Source organism: Eptatretus burgeri, chromosome 10 (assembly GCF_056783735.1).
Source record: "Eptatretus burgeri isolate ZD-2024b chromosome 10, Ebu_testis_v1, whole genome shotgun sequence".
NCBI classification, from domain to species: Eukaryota; Metazoa; Chordata; class Myxini; order Myxiniformes; family Myxinidae; genus Eptatretus; species Eptatretus burgeri.
In genome coordinates, this window is record NC_140970.1 from 49,141,117 (window position 1) to 49,159,026 (window position 17,910).

The following is a 17,910-nucleotide window of genomic DNA, read 5'->3' on the forward strand; positions in this document are numbered from 1 at the left end:
GGTCGGTGTCTTTCGTAAACAGGAGGCAAGTCATTGCCAGTACCTTGAACAAATTGCAAATTCCTGCCAACTCCAACCAAATGTCACGTCAGAGCTGGCCAGCTGGTTCATGAAAAACTTGGGCCAAAAACGTTCCCCCGGCTGACCCCATGAGAAGGTTGGAATAATTACAAGTAATAAGGAAGTAGTAGTTGTTGTTGTCGTCTAAGGCTCATGGAGTTTATACGAGGGTGGGTCAAATTTTACCTTCAGCTTTGTTTATAAAAGGCAGAGCCATGTTTAATTAATAACATTCAAAAGATGTGCTCGCGGTGAATTTATTTTTTCTGTATGCCGCCATTCGCATGAACAGTTACAATGAAGATATTCAGCAATGGCAACAAAGTCTTTTGGAATGAAAATCTGTATTAGAAACAATACTTGGGATGTTTAAGAATTAAAACCGAGTTCACATTACTGGTCAGACCTTTGTTTAGAGGTCTGTGAACCTATCCAGATTCCCGTGGCCTACTTGCTTTGTGGTCGTTTTTTAAACTGCGAAAATTAAAAACCTTACAAAATAATATTCTCTGATTGACCCAGTCAGAAAATTGACTCTTTGTCACAAGTGGCCCTGACAGCAGTGAGTAGGCATTTCATCTTTAACTAGAACGGCACTTGGTAGAGGGCATACCTCCGCCAGGCTGAACAGATTATATTTTGTATCCACTGATAGGCTAGATCTGGATCTGGACTTGAACCAAAATCTTATCCGCTTGATCTTGTCACCTACCCAACTAATTACACCTAGTTTTGTCATAACCCGTCCACAACTTTTTGAAATATCATGCTCCATATCGTTTTGGCACCATCTCTAAATAGTAAAGAATCACTTATAAAACTAGAGGGGGAGCACTTGGGAGAGTGCAAAACCTCCGCCGCCAATACTGCTGGGTCACTCAAGTGAACCTTATATCTTATTCATTAAATATGATGTCAACAGTGCTGACAGAGTTATAGTTCTTATCTCCAACATTTTTTTTTTGGGGGGGGGGGGTTGGAAATCACTTAAAACATGTAAAAATGCAAAAAAAAAAATCGAAATTTTGTTGAAACAAAAGTTGCAAAATTTTTTTTTTCTCAAACAATTTTTTTGGGGGGGGGTTGGAAATCACTTAAAACATGTAGAAATGCAAAAAAAAAAATTTCTCTATTTTTTTTTTGGGGGGGATTGGAAATCACTTAAAACATGTAGAAATGCAAAAAAAAAAAATTTTTTCTCGAACAATTTTTGTTGGGGGGCGGCGACAATTTTTTTGGGGGGGTTGGAAATCACTTAAAACATGTAGAAATGCAAAAAGAAATTTTTTTCTCTTTTGTTTTTTGGGGGGGGGGTTGGAAATCACTTAAAACATGTAGAAATGCAAAAAAAAAAATTCTCAAACAATTTTTTTGGGGGGGGGTAACAATTTTTTTTGGGGGGGTTGGAAATCACTTAAAACATGTAGAAATGCAAAAATAAAAATTTCTCTTATTTTTTGGGGGGGTGGGGGGTAAAAAAAAAATATTTGGGGGGGGGGTTGGAAATCACTTAAAACATGTAGAAATGCAAAAAAAAACATTTTTTTTCTCCAACAAATATTTTTTTGGGGGGGGGGACCAAGTCCAAAATTTAATGGCATTATCCTTGGACCATACCTAACCCCCCCCCCACCAAGTTTCGTCGAAATCCGTCGAGGAGTTTTTCCGTAATACTGTTCACAAACAAACAAACAAACAAACAAACAGAAAGGGGTGAAAACAGTAACCTCCATCCATCTTCGAAGATGGCGGAGGTTAATTAAAAAAATTCTCGTATCCAGATCCGGATTCGAATCTTCACCAAAATTGAAAGAATTTGTCCTCGTCACACCCCCAACATGTCCACCAAATTTAGTCCAATTCCGTCCCCAACTTTGTGAGATATCCTGCTCACAAACAAACAGACAGACATGGATGAAAACAAAACCTCCGTCCACCTTTGGTGGCAGAGGAAATGAACCTTTAATGATCCAAAGAGCAGCACATTACTTGTTTGTTATCTGTTAAAAAGTGTAATGCTCGTTTTACTTACGGCACATTACCATTAAAAAAAAAGACACGTTGAGTTGGGGGAGAACAAAGCGAGTGGCTCGTTATAAAACAGCAGCATTTAAACCACTTTGGTCGTTGAAATAAAACAACTCCAACTTGTTTTAAAATTCCATTCATTAACATCATCCTGATTTTAATAGCTGAGCCCTCTTCGCGTGGGAGAAGAAATTGGTAACATTTCAGGCTGTTGCAGCTGGCCTGTAGAACTGCGATAGTCAAACGTACCGACACTACTTTCTTTTCCCCACTGCTTCATTAGTATCCCCGGATGACTTACCACAAAATGTGTTTTCCAAAGTTCCACGATAACGACAGCTTCTTAAACAATATCAACATTGTGTATCTTTACCTTTTGAGAACAGGGCCTTGTGAAACTGCGTGCTGAATCCTGGGAATGGCTCCTCGTGGAATCCCAGCGGGCAGCCTTGACACAAATCTTGGATTAGCAGCAGTTCGGATCGGTGTAAACGGTAATGCACCTAAGAAGAATAGAAAGCCACTGGAGGATCGTGTCTAATTTGTGATTAAATTTCAGTTGAACTGTAGATTGCTGATGATTTATGCCTGCATTAGGTATTTTTCATGACTGCAGTAAAGATATATGCCAAATAAAAAAAGGTGAAACAATCAGTATCAGTGACTACAAGGCATTATAAGAAGTCTCAGCTTTTTTGTTTTTTTAAGCGTAAACATGTAAAGAAAGACAAAGCAGAGGACAGGGTCTATAAATGAACCCACGTACAAGAGATGAATGTGGGGGTGGTTAGCATCAAGAGGTAAGTTCTTGGACTGAAACATTTCCTCCCCGATTGCGACTACCACCTTGATCGTAATGGGAGGGGTGGGGGACTTGCCTGCTCCTATGACCCGGAGAGCGATACTGGTGGGAGCTTTGCTCCTGGTAGGTACTACTTCGCTGGGCAGGACAATGGGTAGGAGCCGTACCGAGAGTAGTCATCTTTGTGGGAAGGAAAATGTATTTTTCTGCCTGGCCGAGTCACCCCCACCTTCACAGTGGTCATGTGAAGAGGTTTTTCCTTGTTTCAGGACTCGGTGAAAGGCACGAGCCAGTCTTCTTTTGCTCTTTCTATTGTTTTCTTATTTTTCTTCGACACTGCCATTTCTAGTCTCTGTTATGCCGCATCTTTCTTATCTGGAACTTCCTGTGGGATCTGATGAATTCTATCTCTCTGATATAAACACGTCGCAGGTCTTGGTCGCCTCTCAGTAGAGGATCTCAAACTCTTTGGTAATGCTTTGAGAGGCTGATCTATCAACAGGTGTTACATGCCGAAGTGGTTGCACTGCCATGACATGCATGGGGTAGTTCCATGCAGCCATTTTTGGTTGCATTCCTGAGGCCATCAACGTGGCATTGTTATGATAATGTGTTCGCTTGAGTTTGTGGGACCCTATTGAGTGTCTTCGACTTGGTTATGAGTTTGTTTAGATAACTGTGATCGATGGACTACCTTTGTTGTTTTATTATGTATTATTATCACTATGAATATGGTTTTACAATCGGAGAATACCAGATCTTCACCTGCGTGTGCCAATCTACAAGCCTGTGTGCAGCGACGCTCAAATTATTTTAATATTCGTTTCTCCAATGGAAGACATTTTCGTTCCAACTTTTTTTTCTGTTCAGTCTTTTGTTCAGTTAACTCACCTGACCCGCTGGCTCTATCTGAATGTCGGTTGGACATTGACATCTCCTGTTTCCTTTAAATTACTGGTTACATTTTTCTCTGACTTTATCATCCTCTTTTTTCATGATGTTGGTATCTGTGTTATGGACTCTCCATCTTTATCTCATGAAAATTCTCTTGAAAGTGGCTCTCAAGAGTTTATATGTTTCCACCTTCCCCTTCTACATTCAACAACATATCTCTTCTTTCTGTATCGTTTGCCTTCCTTTCCATCTTGTGCCGTGCTCGATGTGATCTCAGATAGCATTGACAGGGCTATCTTCCTCCACCATTCTGCACAAATCATGGTATTTGATGACTTCAATGTTCACCACAAGGAATGGCTGATACACTCACATAATACTGACACTCCTGGTATTGATGCATGTCATTTTTCAATTTCTCACAATCTCACCCAAATCGTTCCCTCGCCCACTCATATTCATGACCCTGCTTTGGATGGAAGATACTTGTTGATCTCTTTTTGGGTTCCAACCCTGGTGAATGTGTTGCCGATGTCCTGCCTCTAACTGGTAACTCAGGTCATTCAACTGTTTCTGTTTGTGTCTCTTACTCCTCACTCTCAACTCCAGTTCATCCTTTTTAATCATACTACCGTGTTTCAGTTTGGGAAGGCTGATTGAGATGGACTTTGTTCATATTTTTTTTCTGATACGCCATGGACCTCATCTTTATGTCTCGGTTTGGATATGGGTGCCGAGGAAATATCCCAATGGATTTGCACTGGTAGGACACTTATATTCCCTCACATATCTACCGAGTGAAGGTTCATTCCCACCCATGGTTCACTCAAGCTTGTGCATCAGCAATTGATCATGTCAAGCATTTTTTCAAGCAGTGCCATGTGCAAGAGACTCTGGAATCCAAATGTCTGTTTTGCAAAGCGAGTAAACTCTGTGAAAGAGTTTTTTAGTTTGCTAAGCAGCAATATGCAGATTCTAAAGCTGTTTCTAAAGCCACTCAGCAGCTTGGCTCTCATGACTTTTGTTGGATTGCCAACAGCGTAGAGTACTCAACCGCAATACATCTTCTGTACCTCTTCTTTTTCATCAACCTGATGTTACTTCACCTCGAGATAAGGCTAACCGCTTGCAGATCACTGTTTCTAATTCTACGCTCAATTATCATGGACACCCTCTTCCTGGATTTTCCATCTTGTGCAGACTCTGATATTCCTGTTCCATGTATCACTCCAAAGAAGGTTGCCAGAATTATTCGTACTCTAGATGCCTCGAAAGTGACTGGTCCTGATGGAATCCCTGTGATTGTATTGAAGATGTGTTGTCCTGAACCGTCATCGATTCTTGCCAAGCTATACAAACTGTGCTTGTCTGATCCGGTGTTTCCTCAATCCCAGAAAGTGGCCTCTGTTGCCCCTGTTTTTAAGGGTTCTGGTGAGCCAAGTAACTCTAACTTCTCATTGACTGCCAGTATGGTTTCTGCCATTCTCTCTCTACTGGTGATTTGCTATCGTTAATTACTGATCATTTCAACAGGCCATTGGATCTCAAGGGTGAAGCTCAATTAGTTGCCTTGGACATCTCAAAAGCCTTTGTCAATAGTCAGGCGCCTGAGTTGAATTATGGGGACAGACCGGATAAAAGCACCATTTTTTCCTGGGTGTCATTTATATCAATCGCATTAATTTTACCATCGATGCCATGAAATCTGGAAATGGCTACTATGAGTAAAATGATAATTTATGCAAATTATATGCATTTTAAGCATATTCTTTGGTATTTCAACAGCAAAGTATTATTGGTAGATTCTTTTTTTGTGTGTATGTGTTTAGCCCAGATATATAATATTGCAATGTTAACTGTTAATTGATGAACGTCTTCGATGAGTTTTATGCTAATTTATGCAAATGTATGCATTTGATTGCACATTCAATGTAATTCTAATTATTAAATTGGCGGTTTATTTTCTTTTTGGACTAAATATGTTTGTTCTATTCAGAGACTTCATATTGCAAGATTTTCTTTTAGATTAGTTAATTTCAATTTTTTATGTAAATTGATGCAAATTGAATGCAAATGTATAGTATTTCGCTGATTTTTCAATATCAAGTGATTATAAGACGCATGCATTACTAACAAAGAAAATTGTGATCATAGATCTAAGATTGGCAGCTTAAACTGAAACACACAGGATAATTTTTCTCTCACATTGATATGAGCTGCTTTTGTGACCTGTATAATTTGCATTGATACATGATAAACAAGAAAAAGAGCAATCAGAGATTGCAGACTCTTGCCAGGACTTCTTTTGTGTGGTGGTATTTTGTGTGACATTTGTGCACTGGTGTGTTACGTAATTAATGAGACATAATGAGAACTGCCACTTTATAACTGCTGGCAAGACGTCCAGCTTTGATGTAACCCTGCTTTTATCGGACAACTGACCTTGACCCATGATGTTTTATTATTATTATTATTATTATTATTATTCATTATTCAATTAAATTTAGAATGGGATTAAAATAAATTCAATTCAAATCAAATGGAAGACCAAATAGGTACAGTCCTGCATTGGAGTAATCAGAAGGAACCCGAACAAGTAGAAATCAAAGATGAAGTCATCAGGAGAAATATGGATAGGATTCACATTTCAGCTGCTACTCCTCTACCCTCAAACCCATCCAGGCACAGCCAAGTGAACCTGATTCAACAAAAAAAACCCCAAAAACTAACCCATATGAAAAAATTTAATAATTCTGGCTGCCTGACCATGCATCTGATCAAGTTGATATTTAAAACATATATTCCCCATCACAACTAGATTATAAATGCGAAATTTCACGTCGATTGATTAAGCGGTTCCAGTCAAAACATGATTTAATATGTTTCTTCAATCCAATATGGCTGTCAAACCACGTGACCTATCAATTATTCCTTAACAAACTTGTATGCCCATGGCTTGGGGAACATTTGTGTAGTTCCCCTCCATCTGTCCAGGGTTCTGGAGAAAAATATTTAAAAAAAATAGTTTTTAGGGTAAATACAATAAGGCTATCAAGCCATGTGACATATGACATCACACATGTGAACCTTTTGTTCCTCATGGATAGGCAGTCATAATTGTAAAGTTTTGCCTCGATTCGTTCAGCCACTTCAGAGAAGAAGATTTTTGAAGGTTTAAAAAAAAACAAAAAAACAATCACATGACCAATGATGTTTTCAATTTTTTTTTTCTGTGGACCATTTCATCCCCGCATGACCCTCACAATTTTTCATACTGATCAGATGTAGCATTCCACATGTGCAATTTAACGTGACAATGAAGGCATCTACGATGTCATCAAAAATCACTCATTCCCCATGAGGAGTACTTGCGATGTGCAAAGTTTCAATTTTTTACCTTGGCGGGGTTTCAGAGACACAGAGGTCGAAAGTTTTTACGTTTTTCCAATATGGCTGCCACACCACATGACCTATGACATCATAATTATCATTAAAACATTCTACATGAGTAGTCGCACCAATGGTGAAAATTTTGTCTCAATCTGACAAGCGGTTGCGAAGAAAAACACGAAAGTTCTGTGCAGACAAACAAACAAATGGACCCAAACGCAACACCCGCTCATTCGGCGAGGATAAATATGCAAATAAATTGACATCAACTTTTCAATAATACAAATGTCTGGTAAAAAAAACAAGCATTTGCACAATTTGCAAATTCAATATCTCATGAAAAGTGTATTCAGGTCAGGTCAGGTATGGGAGCATGCGCCAGAGCAGCGCGTCGCTGCATCCACTTTCCACCGGTACTCCAGGGGCCTCCGTCTGGTCATTACCCCAGGCAGATGCCAGGCCCATCCCCATCTCCTTGATATGTTGATCAACCTGCTGCAACCACGAGGCACGTGGTCGGCCCACTGGCCTCCTCCACTCATGAGACTCCCTCGCTGAGAGAATCTGGTGAGCAGGATCAGCGTCAGGAAAATGAGCCACATGTCCATACAGCGGCAACTGCCGCTCACGGACTATGCAGGTAACAAATCTCATCCGAGTCTCTCTCAGCAACTGCTCGTTGGACACAAAGTCTGACCAGGGATAGAAAAGGATTCTCCAAAGAGACCTGGTACCAAAGGAATTAAGTCTCCGTCTCAGATCACTGGTCAGACAGAGTCCAAGTCTCACATCCACAAAGCAAGACTGGAAGCACCAAGGACCTGAACACTCGGACTTTCATCCTCTCGCACAGGTACCGGCAGCGCCATACCCCATGATCCAGTAAATCCATGGCTCCCCAGGCCCGACCTAGACATCTATTGACCTCTGACTCACAGCCAGCAGAGATATGAATATCACTGCCAAGGTAAGTGAATCTCTCCACGACCTCAACATCCTCACCACAAACAGACACAGACAGGACAGCAGCATCCAAGACGTCATTGAAAGCCTGAATCTTAGCTTTGACCCAGGAAACCCGTAATCCCAGCGGCTCCGACTCCTCATTCAGCACCTCGAGGGCCCCCAAAAGGATATCTAAAGTCTCCGCAAAGATGACTGCATCATCTGCTAAATCGAGGTCAGAGATCTTGACATTCCCCAAACGATGCACCACAGCTTGATCTCTCCGACATCCTCCCCAGAATCCAGTCCATACAAGTGCTGAAAAGTGTGGGGGCTAGAACACACCCCTGACGAACTCCAGTAACAACTGGAAATAAGACAGAGATGGTACCACCACACTTCACAGCACTCTCAGTACCAGAGTAGTTCAGACGTCAGATCAATCAGTTTTGGCGGTACCCCACGAAGACCAAGAATCCTCCAGAGGGCATCCCGATTCACTGAATCGAACACTTTACAGAGATCAATATAAGCTGCAAGCAGCCCCTGCTAAAAACTCTCATCTGCTTTCGGTGAAGACCCAAAGAGCAAGGATACGGTCAATCGTTGACCTCTTTGGTGTAAAGCCTGACTACACTGGACGCTGGTGCTCAAGCAGATGGTGGCGAAACCTATCAAGAATTATTCGAGCAAAGACCTTGCCTGGCACTGATTGCAGCGTCACCCCTTGGTAGTTGTTGCAGTCTTGGCGATCACCCTTCCCTTTCCAGAGAGGGACAACATGGCCCCTCTTCCAGTCAGTTGGGATGATGCCTGTGTTCCAGGCAGAGCATAGAACTGCATGCAACGACACGAGTGCAGCATTTCCACCAGCCTTGATAAATTCAGTAAGGATGTCAGAGATCCCTGGAGCTTTACCCCATTTAATCCGGTTCACCGCAGCCTGTGCTTCCACAAACGAAGGTGGACCAGAGTTGATTGGAGGGTCAGCAACAGTGATTGTAACACCCCTGACATCCAACTCGACAGCTGGGGGATCAGACTGGTACAACCGCTCAAAGTAACCGGCCCAGCGGGCCTTCACTTCGGACTCCTCTGTCAAGAGCCGACCACCCTCTGCTCTAACTGCAGTACACCGAGGATTGGGCTTGGATGCACGCAATGCGCGAATTCCCCTGTAAGCGGGACGAGAATCACCTGTCCACATGTAATGCTCCACCCCTCACAGATTCCTCACACATAGGCCTCCTTGTCCACCCTCAGCGCACGTACATTTTTACGCCTCAGCTCCCTGAACAGCTCAGCTCTGCCATTCAGCGTGGCCCTGCGACTCTGGTCAATGGTATCCAGTGTCCCTTGAGAGACAAAATTCTTCTTCGCCCTGTGGTGAGTTCCAAGACATCCACCGGCAACATCAAGGACGGTGGTTTTGAAGGCACTCCACAACTCTTCAGGACCCCCCAAAGCAGCCAGGCCACCAAATCTCCACTCAGCTTGTTCGCAAACTCCTCAGCTACCCTCTCATGCTTGAGCCTAGGCTGGGATGGTACCATTCTCCTGGATTTAAGGTGCAACTTCAGAGTTGCTACAACAAGCCCATGGTCAGTATTGAGGAACTGAGCACTCCGGTAGACCCTGCAGTTCTGGATCATCCTCCAACGACCGTCAATGAGGACATGGTCAATCTCCTTTGCTACACCGCCAGCGTTGGAATACCAAGTCCAGCGATGAGCTTGTGGGCGCTGAAACCATGAACCAGCAACCCTAAGTCCATGACTTCTTGCAAAGTCAAGGAACTTCGTGCTATTCTGGTTCACAGTTCCTGACCCATGGGGTCCAACACGTGTCTTATAACCATCCCTATCAGTTCCAGTCGATGCATTGAAATCCCCCAAGACTAGAAGTGTATCTCGTCTGGGGCACTGATCAACCACAGACTCGAGTGTGGCGTAGAATGCATCCTTCACGGTGAGATCACTCGCCTCAGTCGGAGCATAAACAGAGACCAGGGAAATGACACCTAAGGAGTGACGAATCCTTAATCTCATAATACGCTCGTTGACCGGTGTTACCTCAATTATCATTGGGGTCAGCTTATTGGACACAACTACAGCAACACCTTGGGCATGGTAACCATTAGAGCGACCAGACCAATAGTAGGTGTAACCACCCACCATTATCTCGCCGCAATCCGGTCTCCGAACCTCAGAGTGCTGCAATACCGATGTCCAAATGCTTGAGCTCAGATGATAAGGTAAAGAGACAGGTGATCATCCTCTCTTCGGGATAGTAAATTCCAGGCACCCACCTGAAGGGACTGCCTCAGGTTAACCCAAGGAGACCGCCGTCTGGTGGACGACACCTCGGCACCACCCTGACACACGCGACCACAATCTGACCAGGGAATGTTACCCCGTGGTTTCCCTCCTATCATCAAAGAGTGGGGGTCCCGAAGGCTTTGCCCCAATCCTGTCATCCATTGAGCTGCCCTGCGAAGGGAAGCTGCACAGGAGGTACTTCCACAGAGTGGGTTTTAAGATTTTTTTTATGCTTCGAGAATCTTTTGTGGAATGAAGGATTTCACGGTGGCCGGAGTGCAAATCCTGCCACCAACCTTCTAATAAGAAGTGACCCAACTGCAGGAGGACGTCCGCAGACACAGTTGGGCACTAGATATGGATGTTCGTTGGCTCACAAGGAGCTCCTCCGCCGTTTGAAATTTACATCAACTTTTCAATTATACAAATATCTGGTAAAAAAAAAACAAGCATTTGCAGGATTTGCAAATTCAATATCTCATGAAAAGCGTATTCAAGTACTATCAAAGGGGTGAAGTATTACTGAAAAACAAATTGACACACCTTCTGGAAATCTGCTTTTCACATTTACAGCTACAAAGATCGGTGCATTTCCATCCGGCCTTCTTACAAGCACATCTGCCAATGTGCCACATCTGCCAGTATCTCGTGTTCTTGCAGTCACACACGGCCAGTTCATTGCAGGCTTTGGAGGCAATAGGTAGAGTGGTCCAAACTGGAAGCCAAGACTGACTCTCTTTGTCCAATGTCAATCCAATGTCCAGCCCCATGACTCTGGGGTTGGCGTCTGTTGCTGACTCAGATGACTTGTGCTCCAGATCCCAGCTTGATACACAGCATGCTTCAAATGCTGCAGCAAGGCACCCTGAGTTGGTGGGATGTTTCCCATTGGTTTGGATTTTGGCAGAACATCTCCTTGTGGGTATTGTTTACAGAGCCCAGCTGGCTGGTCTTGTCATAGAGAACAACAGTGAAATGCTCTCTTCTGTTCTCGAAGTCCAGTTTCGGATATCGATGCAGTGCTATAAAAGTGAGTGCCTCTGTTACCTCCGCAAAACACTTTCGCGCCTGCCATGCAAGTCGCTTCCTTTGCCAAAGAAAACGGACACAGTGTCATATCCAGTGAAGCTGCTAAAAGGGGGGTGAGGCCAAGAATTTGTCCCTGCCTCGAGCATGGAAGGTGGCATTCATGTGGTAATGAGTGAAGTTCTTTCCTGTGCCAAAAGCCACCCATACATTTGTAGCTGGACAAATGGAGAGTACCGAGATGATGGAACTCTCCAATGAGAATTATGATGACATCAGTGTCAACAGTGTGAACCAATCGAATGGTTGAATCATTCTCCAAGGTATATTGCAGGTGCATCAGAGAATTAAATAATTTACGATAAGCACTCAGGGAAATATTTCACTGCATAAAGTTGAGCTGGTAATTTACACTTTCAAGAAAATACCTGTAAATGCATGAAAATGCACATAGTTTGCATAAATTAACATAATCGTCAACTAAAACCTCAAGTAGTTGAATTGAATAATGATTTTGAGTCGTGATGATAAACAGGCAGAACGTATTTCTGACATACAGTTTTTGAGCTTGTGAATCACAATTTTAGCGAAATATTAATTTATAAAAGTAATTTGCATAAATTAGCATAATAATACATGAAGGCATGATTTGATTAAGTGGCACCTATCAAAAACTTTAAGCTATGGGTTTAACAAGCACCTGGAGAAACTTCGGTGCTTTTGTCCACTGTCTCCAGAACTCGAAAATATGGGTCTCAGCTACCTGACTACAAGATGTGGCACAAGTGTCTGCTCCAGGAGCTTCAGTCATATGGTGTATCTTGGCATGAATGGCTGGTAGCTCTCGATGCAAAGAAAACGAAATTGTTGGCCATGTCCCACTCCAGAAACAGGTCTTTCCCTTCTGTGTGTATTGGGTATTCAACCTTATCAGAATCATCTGAACTTCGTCTTCTTGGTCTTCACATCTCCCTTAACCTTAGTTGGGGTAAGTACATGTCCAGTATTGCTGAGAGAGTTTCTAAGCCAGTCGGTTGTCTTTATTGAGCGCAAAAGTATTTACCTCCTGATGCTGTCTTGTACTTGTATGAGACAACTATACGTCCCCTCATGGAGTACTTTTGGCCACATTTGGGGTTAAACCCCCAGACTGCCACTTATCCTTACAAGGTGGGCTCGAGAAATGCAGTTAACCCAGTTGGTGTGCAGAATTGCTCAACTCTTCAAACACTCTCTCTCTCTCACCATAGGTCAGTTGCCACTCTGAGTTTGTTCTGCAGATATTTTCATTTTTCATGGCAAATGTTCTGCTGTCCTTTTATAACTTGGTTCCTTCTGTGTGAGAATGGAAGCAGGACTTGGCTTGGCCATCTCTGTACATCCACACATTGTAGCTGATCCAAAGTGTAGAACGAAATTCTTGGCAAACGGTTTTTCCCTCGTGCTGTCTCACTTTGGAATTCACTTCCTGTAACGTGTTTCCGATCATTTCAAACATTCTCATTTGATACTAGAGGGGGAGCACTCGGGAGAGTGCTAAACCTCTGCCGCCAATACTGCTGGGTCACTCAAGTGAACCTTATATCTTATTCATTAAATATGTGAACAGTGCTGACAGTTATAGTTTTTTTCTCCATTTTTTTTTTGGGGGGGGGGGGTTGGAAATCACTTAAAACATGTAGAAATGCAAAAAAAGAAATCGAAATTTTGTTGAAAAAAAAGTTGCAAAATTTTTTTTCTCTAACAATTATTTTTTTTGTGGGGGGGGATTGAAAATCACTTTAAACATGTAGAAATGCCAAAAAAAATAATTTTTTTTCTCTAACAATTTTTTGGGGGAGGGGGTTGGAAATCACTTAAAACATGTAGAAATGCAAAAAAAAAAATTTTTTTTTCTCTAACAGTTTTTTTGGGGGGGTTGGAAATCACTTAAAACATGTAGAAATGCAAAAAAAAAAAAAAAGGTTTCTCTAACAATTTTTTTTGGGGGGGTTGGAAATCACAAAACATGTAGAAATGCAAAAAAAAAAATTTTTTTTGGGGGGGGGTAAGAAAAATTGGGGGGGGGTTGGAAATCACTTAAAACATGCAGAAATGCAAAAAAAATTTTTTTTTTTCTCTAACAATTTTTTTTTGGGGGGGGGGAACCAAGTCCAAAATCTAATGGCATGATCCTTGGACCATACCTAACCCCCCCCACCAAGTTTCGTCGAAATCCGTCGAGGAGTTTTTCCGTAATAGTGTTCACAAACAAACAAACAAACAAACAAACAAACAGAAAGGGGTGAAAACAGTAACCTCCGATCTTCGATGGCGGAGGTTAATAATCATAACAGTGAGAAATTTCCCAAGAGAATACAAGGCTCATGGAGGAGCTGCGACACATCACGTGCACACATGCAGACAGATACACAAGACAACACCAGACTTTATTTCAGACAAAAACAGCCGCTGAGCTTCGAGGAAGTGACTTAACTTTACAGGGTACTCTGCGTACTGGCGACACCATCTTTACAATTTCCCCACTCAGTGGGGAAATTGAGGAGAAATTTTCTCCACGTAATGGATGCCAACTGATGGGGTTTGGCTGTGGTCTATGTTTTAAATTCTGAGCATCAAGCAAAGAAGCAGCACGTATGACTCCACCAAGGTTGGAATTGAACCCGCCATCATTCGAGACTCGAAACAGATGCCTTAACGAATACGGCCAAGTTTTTGATATCACTAAAGTTAAAGTAGTGTCAACTATCAGAAGTCGGTCAAGTGCTGTATGAGTTTACTTTAAGAAATGTATTTAAAGGAAAACTAAACAATTTCAACAACTGACAATTTATAGATCGGCTTATCATCAATTTTTTACCTCCACCACCAGAGGTGGACAGAGGTTATGTTTTTGCCCCTGTTTGTTTGTCTGTCTTTCCCCCTGTGAGCAGGATATCTCAAAAAGTTAACGACGGATTCAAACGAAATTTGCTGGACAGGTTGGGTGTGTGACAAGGACAAACTGATTCGATTTTGCTGAAGATCCGGATCTGGATACAATAATTTTTAAACGGGGTTCTCACTATTGAGAGATCGGGCCCAAAACGATATTATAACACAATATTTCAAAAATGTTGTGGATGGTTTGTGACGAAACTTGGTGGATGAGTTGGGTAGGTGACAAAAAGCCGATTAGATTTTGGTCAAGGTCCTGATCCAGATCCAGCCTATCAGTGAGATACAAAACGTGAACTGTTCAGCCTGGCGGAGGATTGTGCTCCACTGAGTGCCGTTCTAGTTCACTTTATATTGTAGCGGTCACACCTCTTATACAACTGACGGGTATGGGGCGAATGGATCTCCACGTCTACCAGGTGAATTTGGCACAAATTGGCATGTCAGAACACATGACTACGGCGAATCTGTCGACAAGATCGGCTGGCCAAGCCTGTCAGCAATCCGCTATTGCTGCACTTTAGCGTGAACCCAATCTTCCCGTCAAACGGGTTAATACGCCAATTTCGCCGGGTACGATGGAGCCCACTCCCGCCGACCACACAATGTTTCACCAAAACGAGAAGCAGGCAGTAACCCAGACAGACAACCACCGTGCACGTCGTGTGCGGCTTTTATAACTCCCTGCAGGGGCGATTAGACCATCCGTGGCATACACCCATTGGTTGGTTGGTGAAGAAAATGCCACACATCGGATTGATTGCTTACCTTCCAGCCCCTTCAATGGCCTGGAGATGACAGATGACGACCTTTGGCCGACTTCGCCATTGTCATTGTGGGCCGCAAGAAAATAAAATTACACCCAGACAGCAGTGCGACAGGCAAGGTTTAAGAATGTAGAGAAAGGTAGAGAGGGGTGCGGAGGTGGGGCTTTGACACAGATGCAGGGGACGTGACATCTTTCTAAACACGTGCTCAACACTTTACCATTTACAGGAATTACATCACACTTATTCGAACATGTACTATGAAATAACTATTCTAATCTATCCCCCATTTTACTTCCGAGACCATATCCATAACAATATTCTTGTATGGAAAAAAAACAATGCACCATTACACACTAAATGCAACATATTAAAATTCCCACCAATTTCTGCAAAGGCATGGGAGCGTTTGCAAATACCTGATGAAATAACAATCATCTCTTTATAATGAGAGGAATATGTAAGAGCTAAACTCGAAAGAAATTGCATGTAGATGTGAATTTGAAAAAAATAATGTGTGGATGTGAATAACTATTTTCGTACAACGAGATCAGGATGAAATGGTGCAATGATCCATGTGGGAAGTAGCAACTCATTTCCAGTTTCCTCGGACGATATTTTCCTGAGGAATTTTTTTGCACACAAGCTTACAACAAATTATCACGCAACAGAACTTTCTTTCCACATATCCATCCATTCATATCTAGTGGCCATACTTGCAGACAGAGTTGTAATTGGTGGACCCCAACCGGAGCAATTGCGTGGCACAGTCCTCGTGTCCAGCGTTATGGAATGGTACCCTTGTGAAGGATGGCCATGCCAGGTGGGAGCTTCAAAGCAATTAGAATCTTGTCTTGAATGATTCAAAGTTCTGCGTTCAAACTCTACGCATCCAGGTGGCACCACATCACTTCCTCGACGCTTATTGTACCTGTAACGTAGCAGTACAAGTCAGAATTCATATTCCACTTAATGTTCATTATAAAAAAATGTATATATATATATATATATATATATATATATATATATATATATATATATATATTGATGACATATTCAAACTTGAGTGCCCAGGAAGACAGCTAAACTGGTAATTGTAATGGTGCTATCTATTATGATGCAACAATTGAAGAATATTTTATAGAAAGATAATGGCTCGAGGGTAGAGGAGCATAGTGCACAGAAAAAGGTAGAGGATTACCATAAGCGGAGTTCCTGATTAACAACGTTATGGACAGGTTCTGGTTCATTGAACGATATTTGTTGAGGCATCCTGTTCTGGCTGGCTAGGGAGCAAAGAATAGGCTGGGAATACTGCCAGTGTAAAGGGAAATTTGCCGGTGGAAAGCCCTTCCGGCCATCGAAGCTATCCCCACCAAAACGATACACATCAGGTGAATGGTGCCGCATTCTGGTTGCTGTATTGTGGTGAACTTCATCCCAGCAAGGAGGTGGGGTCTGGATGCTGTAGCAGCCTTCACTGTTCATAACAGGATTCTGGATGTGGTCAGTAGACCACTGTGGGTTCGTTCTTACGAAACTGCACAATTGGGTGGGAAGAGGTTCAAGGGGTTTAGAGAGAGAGAGAGACAAAGAGATTTCACAATTCGATTTCAAAGAAATAATGTGCATTAGTGAAAGAGTAAAACATAATGGTGTGGAATTTGTGCAACATTGCACAAAGGGAAGCAATTTCGCAAATCGGAAAAAGGGCATAAAAGAAAGGAACGTTAGACAACTAAGGATTGCATCAGCTCTATTGATGAATGAGTGCAACCTTATGAGAAGCTGCAGAGAGGTAGATAACAGAAAATTTTTCAGATAAGATGAAATTTGGGGCTTCAATCCATAATCTTCATGAAGGACTTACTCTACGTCAAGAGTGGGTGGCATAATGGTGAGGACACTGGACTATGATCCCGGAGGTGGTGGGTTGAAATTGTGAAGCCATGTAGCAAAATGTTTTGTGGTTTGACGAAACCAAGATGGAACTTTTTGGCCTGAATGCAAAATGTTACGTTTGGTGCAAACCTAATACAGCACATCACCCAAACAACACCATCACTACTTTGAAACATGGTTGTGGCAGCATCATATTATGGGGGTGTTTCTCATTTGCAGTGACTGAAGCACTTGTCAGGATAGAAGGGAAATCCATCCATCGATTGGGACCACACTCTGTGCAGAGCATTGGTGCTGCCTTAGCAGTCTCCTGGGCTATTGGGCACAATCCTGGACGGGTCGCCACTCTGACGCAAAATACCAGCAAGCTGGTACTCATTTTGCCGACCTCGGAAGGATGACAGGCTGAGTCAACGCCACCTGGTATTAATTCAACAGAAAAGCAGGATTTGAACTCAGGACCCGAGGATCCCAAGCCCACCACCCCAGCCATTAAGGGAAATGGATGGAGCAAAATACAGAAAAGTCCTAGAGGAAAACCAGCTGCCCCTCTGCAAGAAAAAGCTGAAATTGGGAAGCAAGTTCACCTTTCAGCCTGACAACGACCAAAAGCACACAACCAAAGCTAAACTGGAGTGGCTCAGGAACAAAAAGATAAATGTCCTTGAGTGGCCCAGAGTCCCAACCTAAAATCTGTGGCATGACTTGAAGTTTGCTGTCCATCAACGCTCCCCACACAACTTGAACAGTTTTGAAAAGAAGAATGGGTAAATATTTCCCATTCAAGGTGTGCAAAATTGGTGGAGTCCTATCTCAACAGACTCACAGCTGTAATTGCTGT

At 42.6% G+C, this 17,910-nt stretch overlaps 1 protein-coding gene across 7 annotated transcripts in view; it reads right to left on the reverse strand.

Moving 5' to 3' along the window:
* Positions 1 to 17,910, reverse strand: part of LOC147018519 (FERM domain-containing protein 4A-like) — a 370,473-nt gene that overhangs the window by 12,443 nt on the left and 340,120 nt on the right. For all 7 annotated transcript variants that reach the window (XM_085898238.1, XM_085898240.1, XM_085898235.1 and 4 more), the window contains 3 exons: positions 16,369 to 16,707; positions 15,884 to 16,098; positions 2,462 to 2,591 (listed from right to left, as the gene is read on the reverse strand). In XM_085898238.1, the coding sequence (XP_085754364.1) occupies positions 2,462 to 2,591; positions 15,884 to 16,098; positions 16,369 to 16,707 (684 nt within the window). The remainder of the gene's footprint in view (positions 1 to 2,461; positions 2,592 to 15,883; positions 16,099 to 16,368; positions 16,708 to 17,910) is intronic.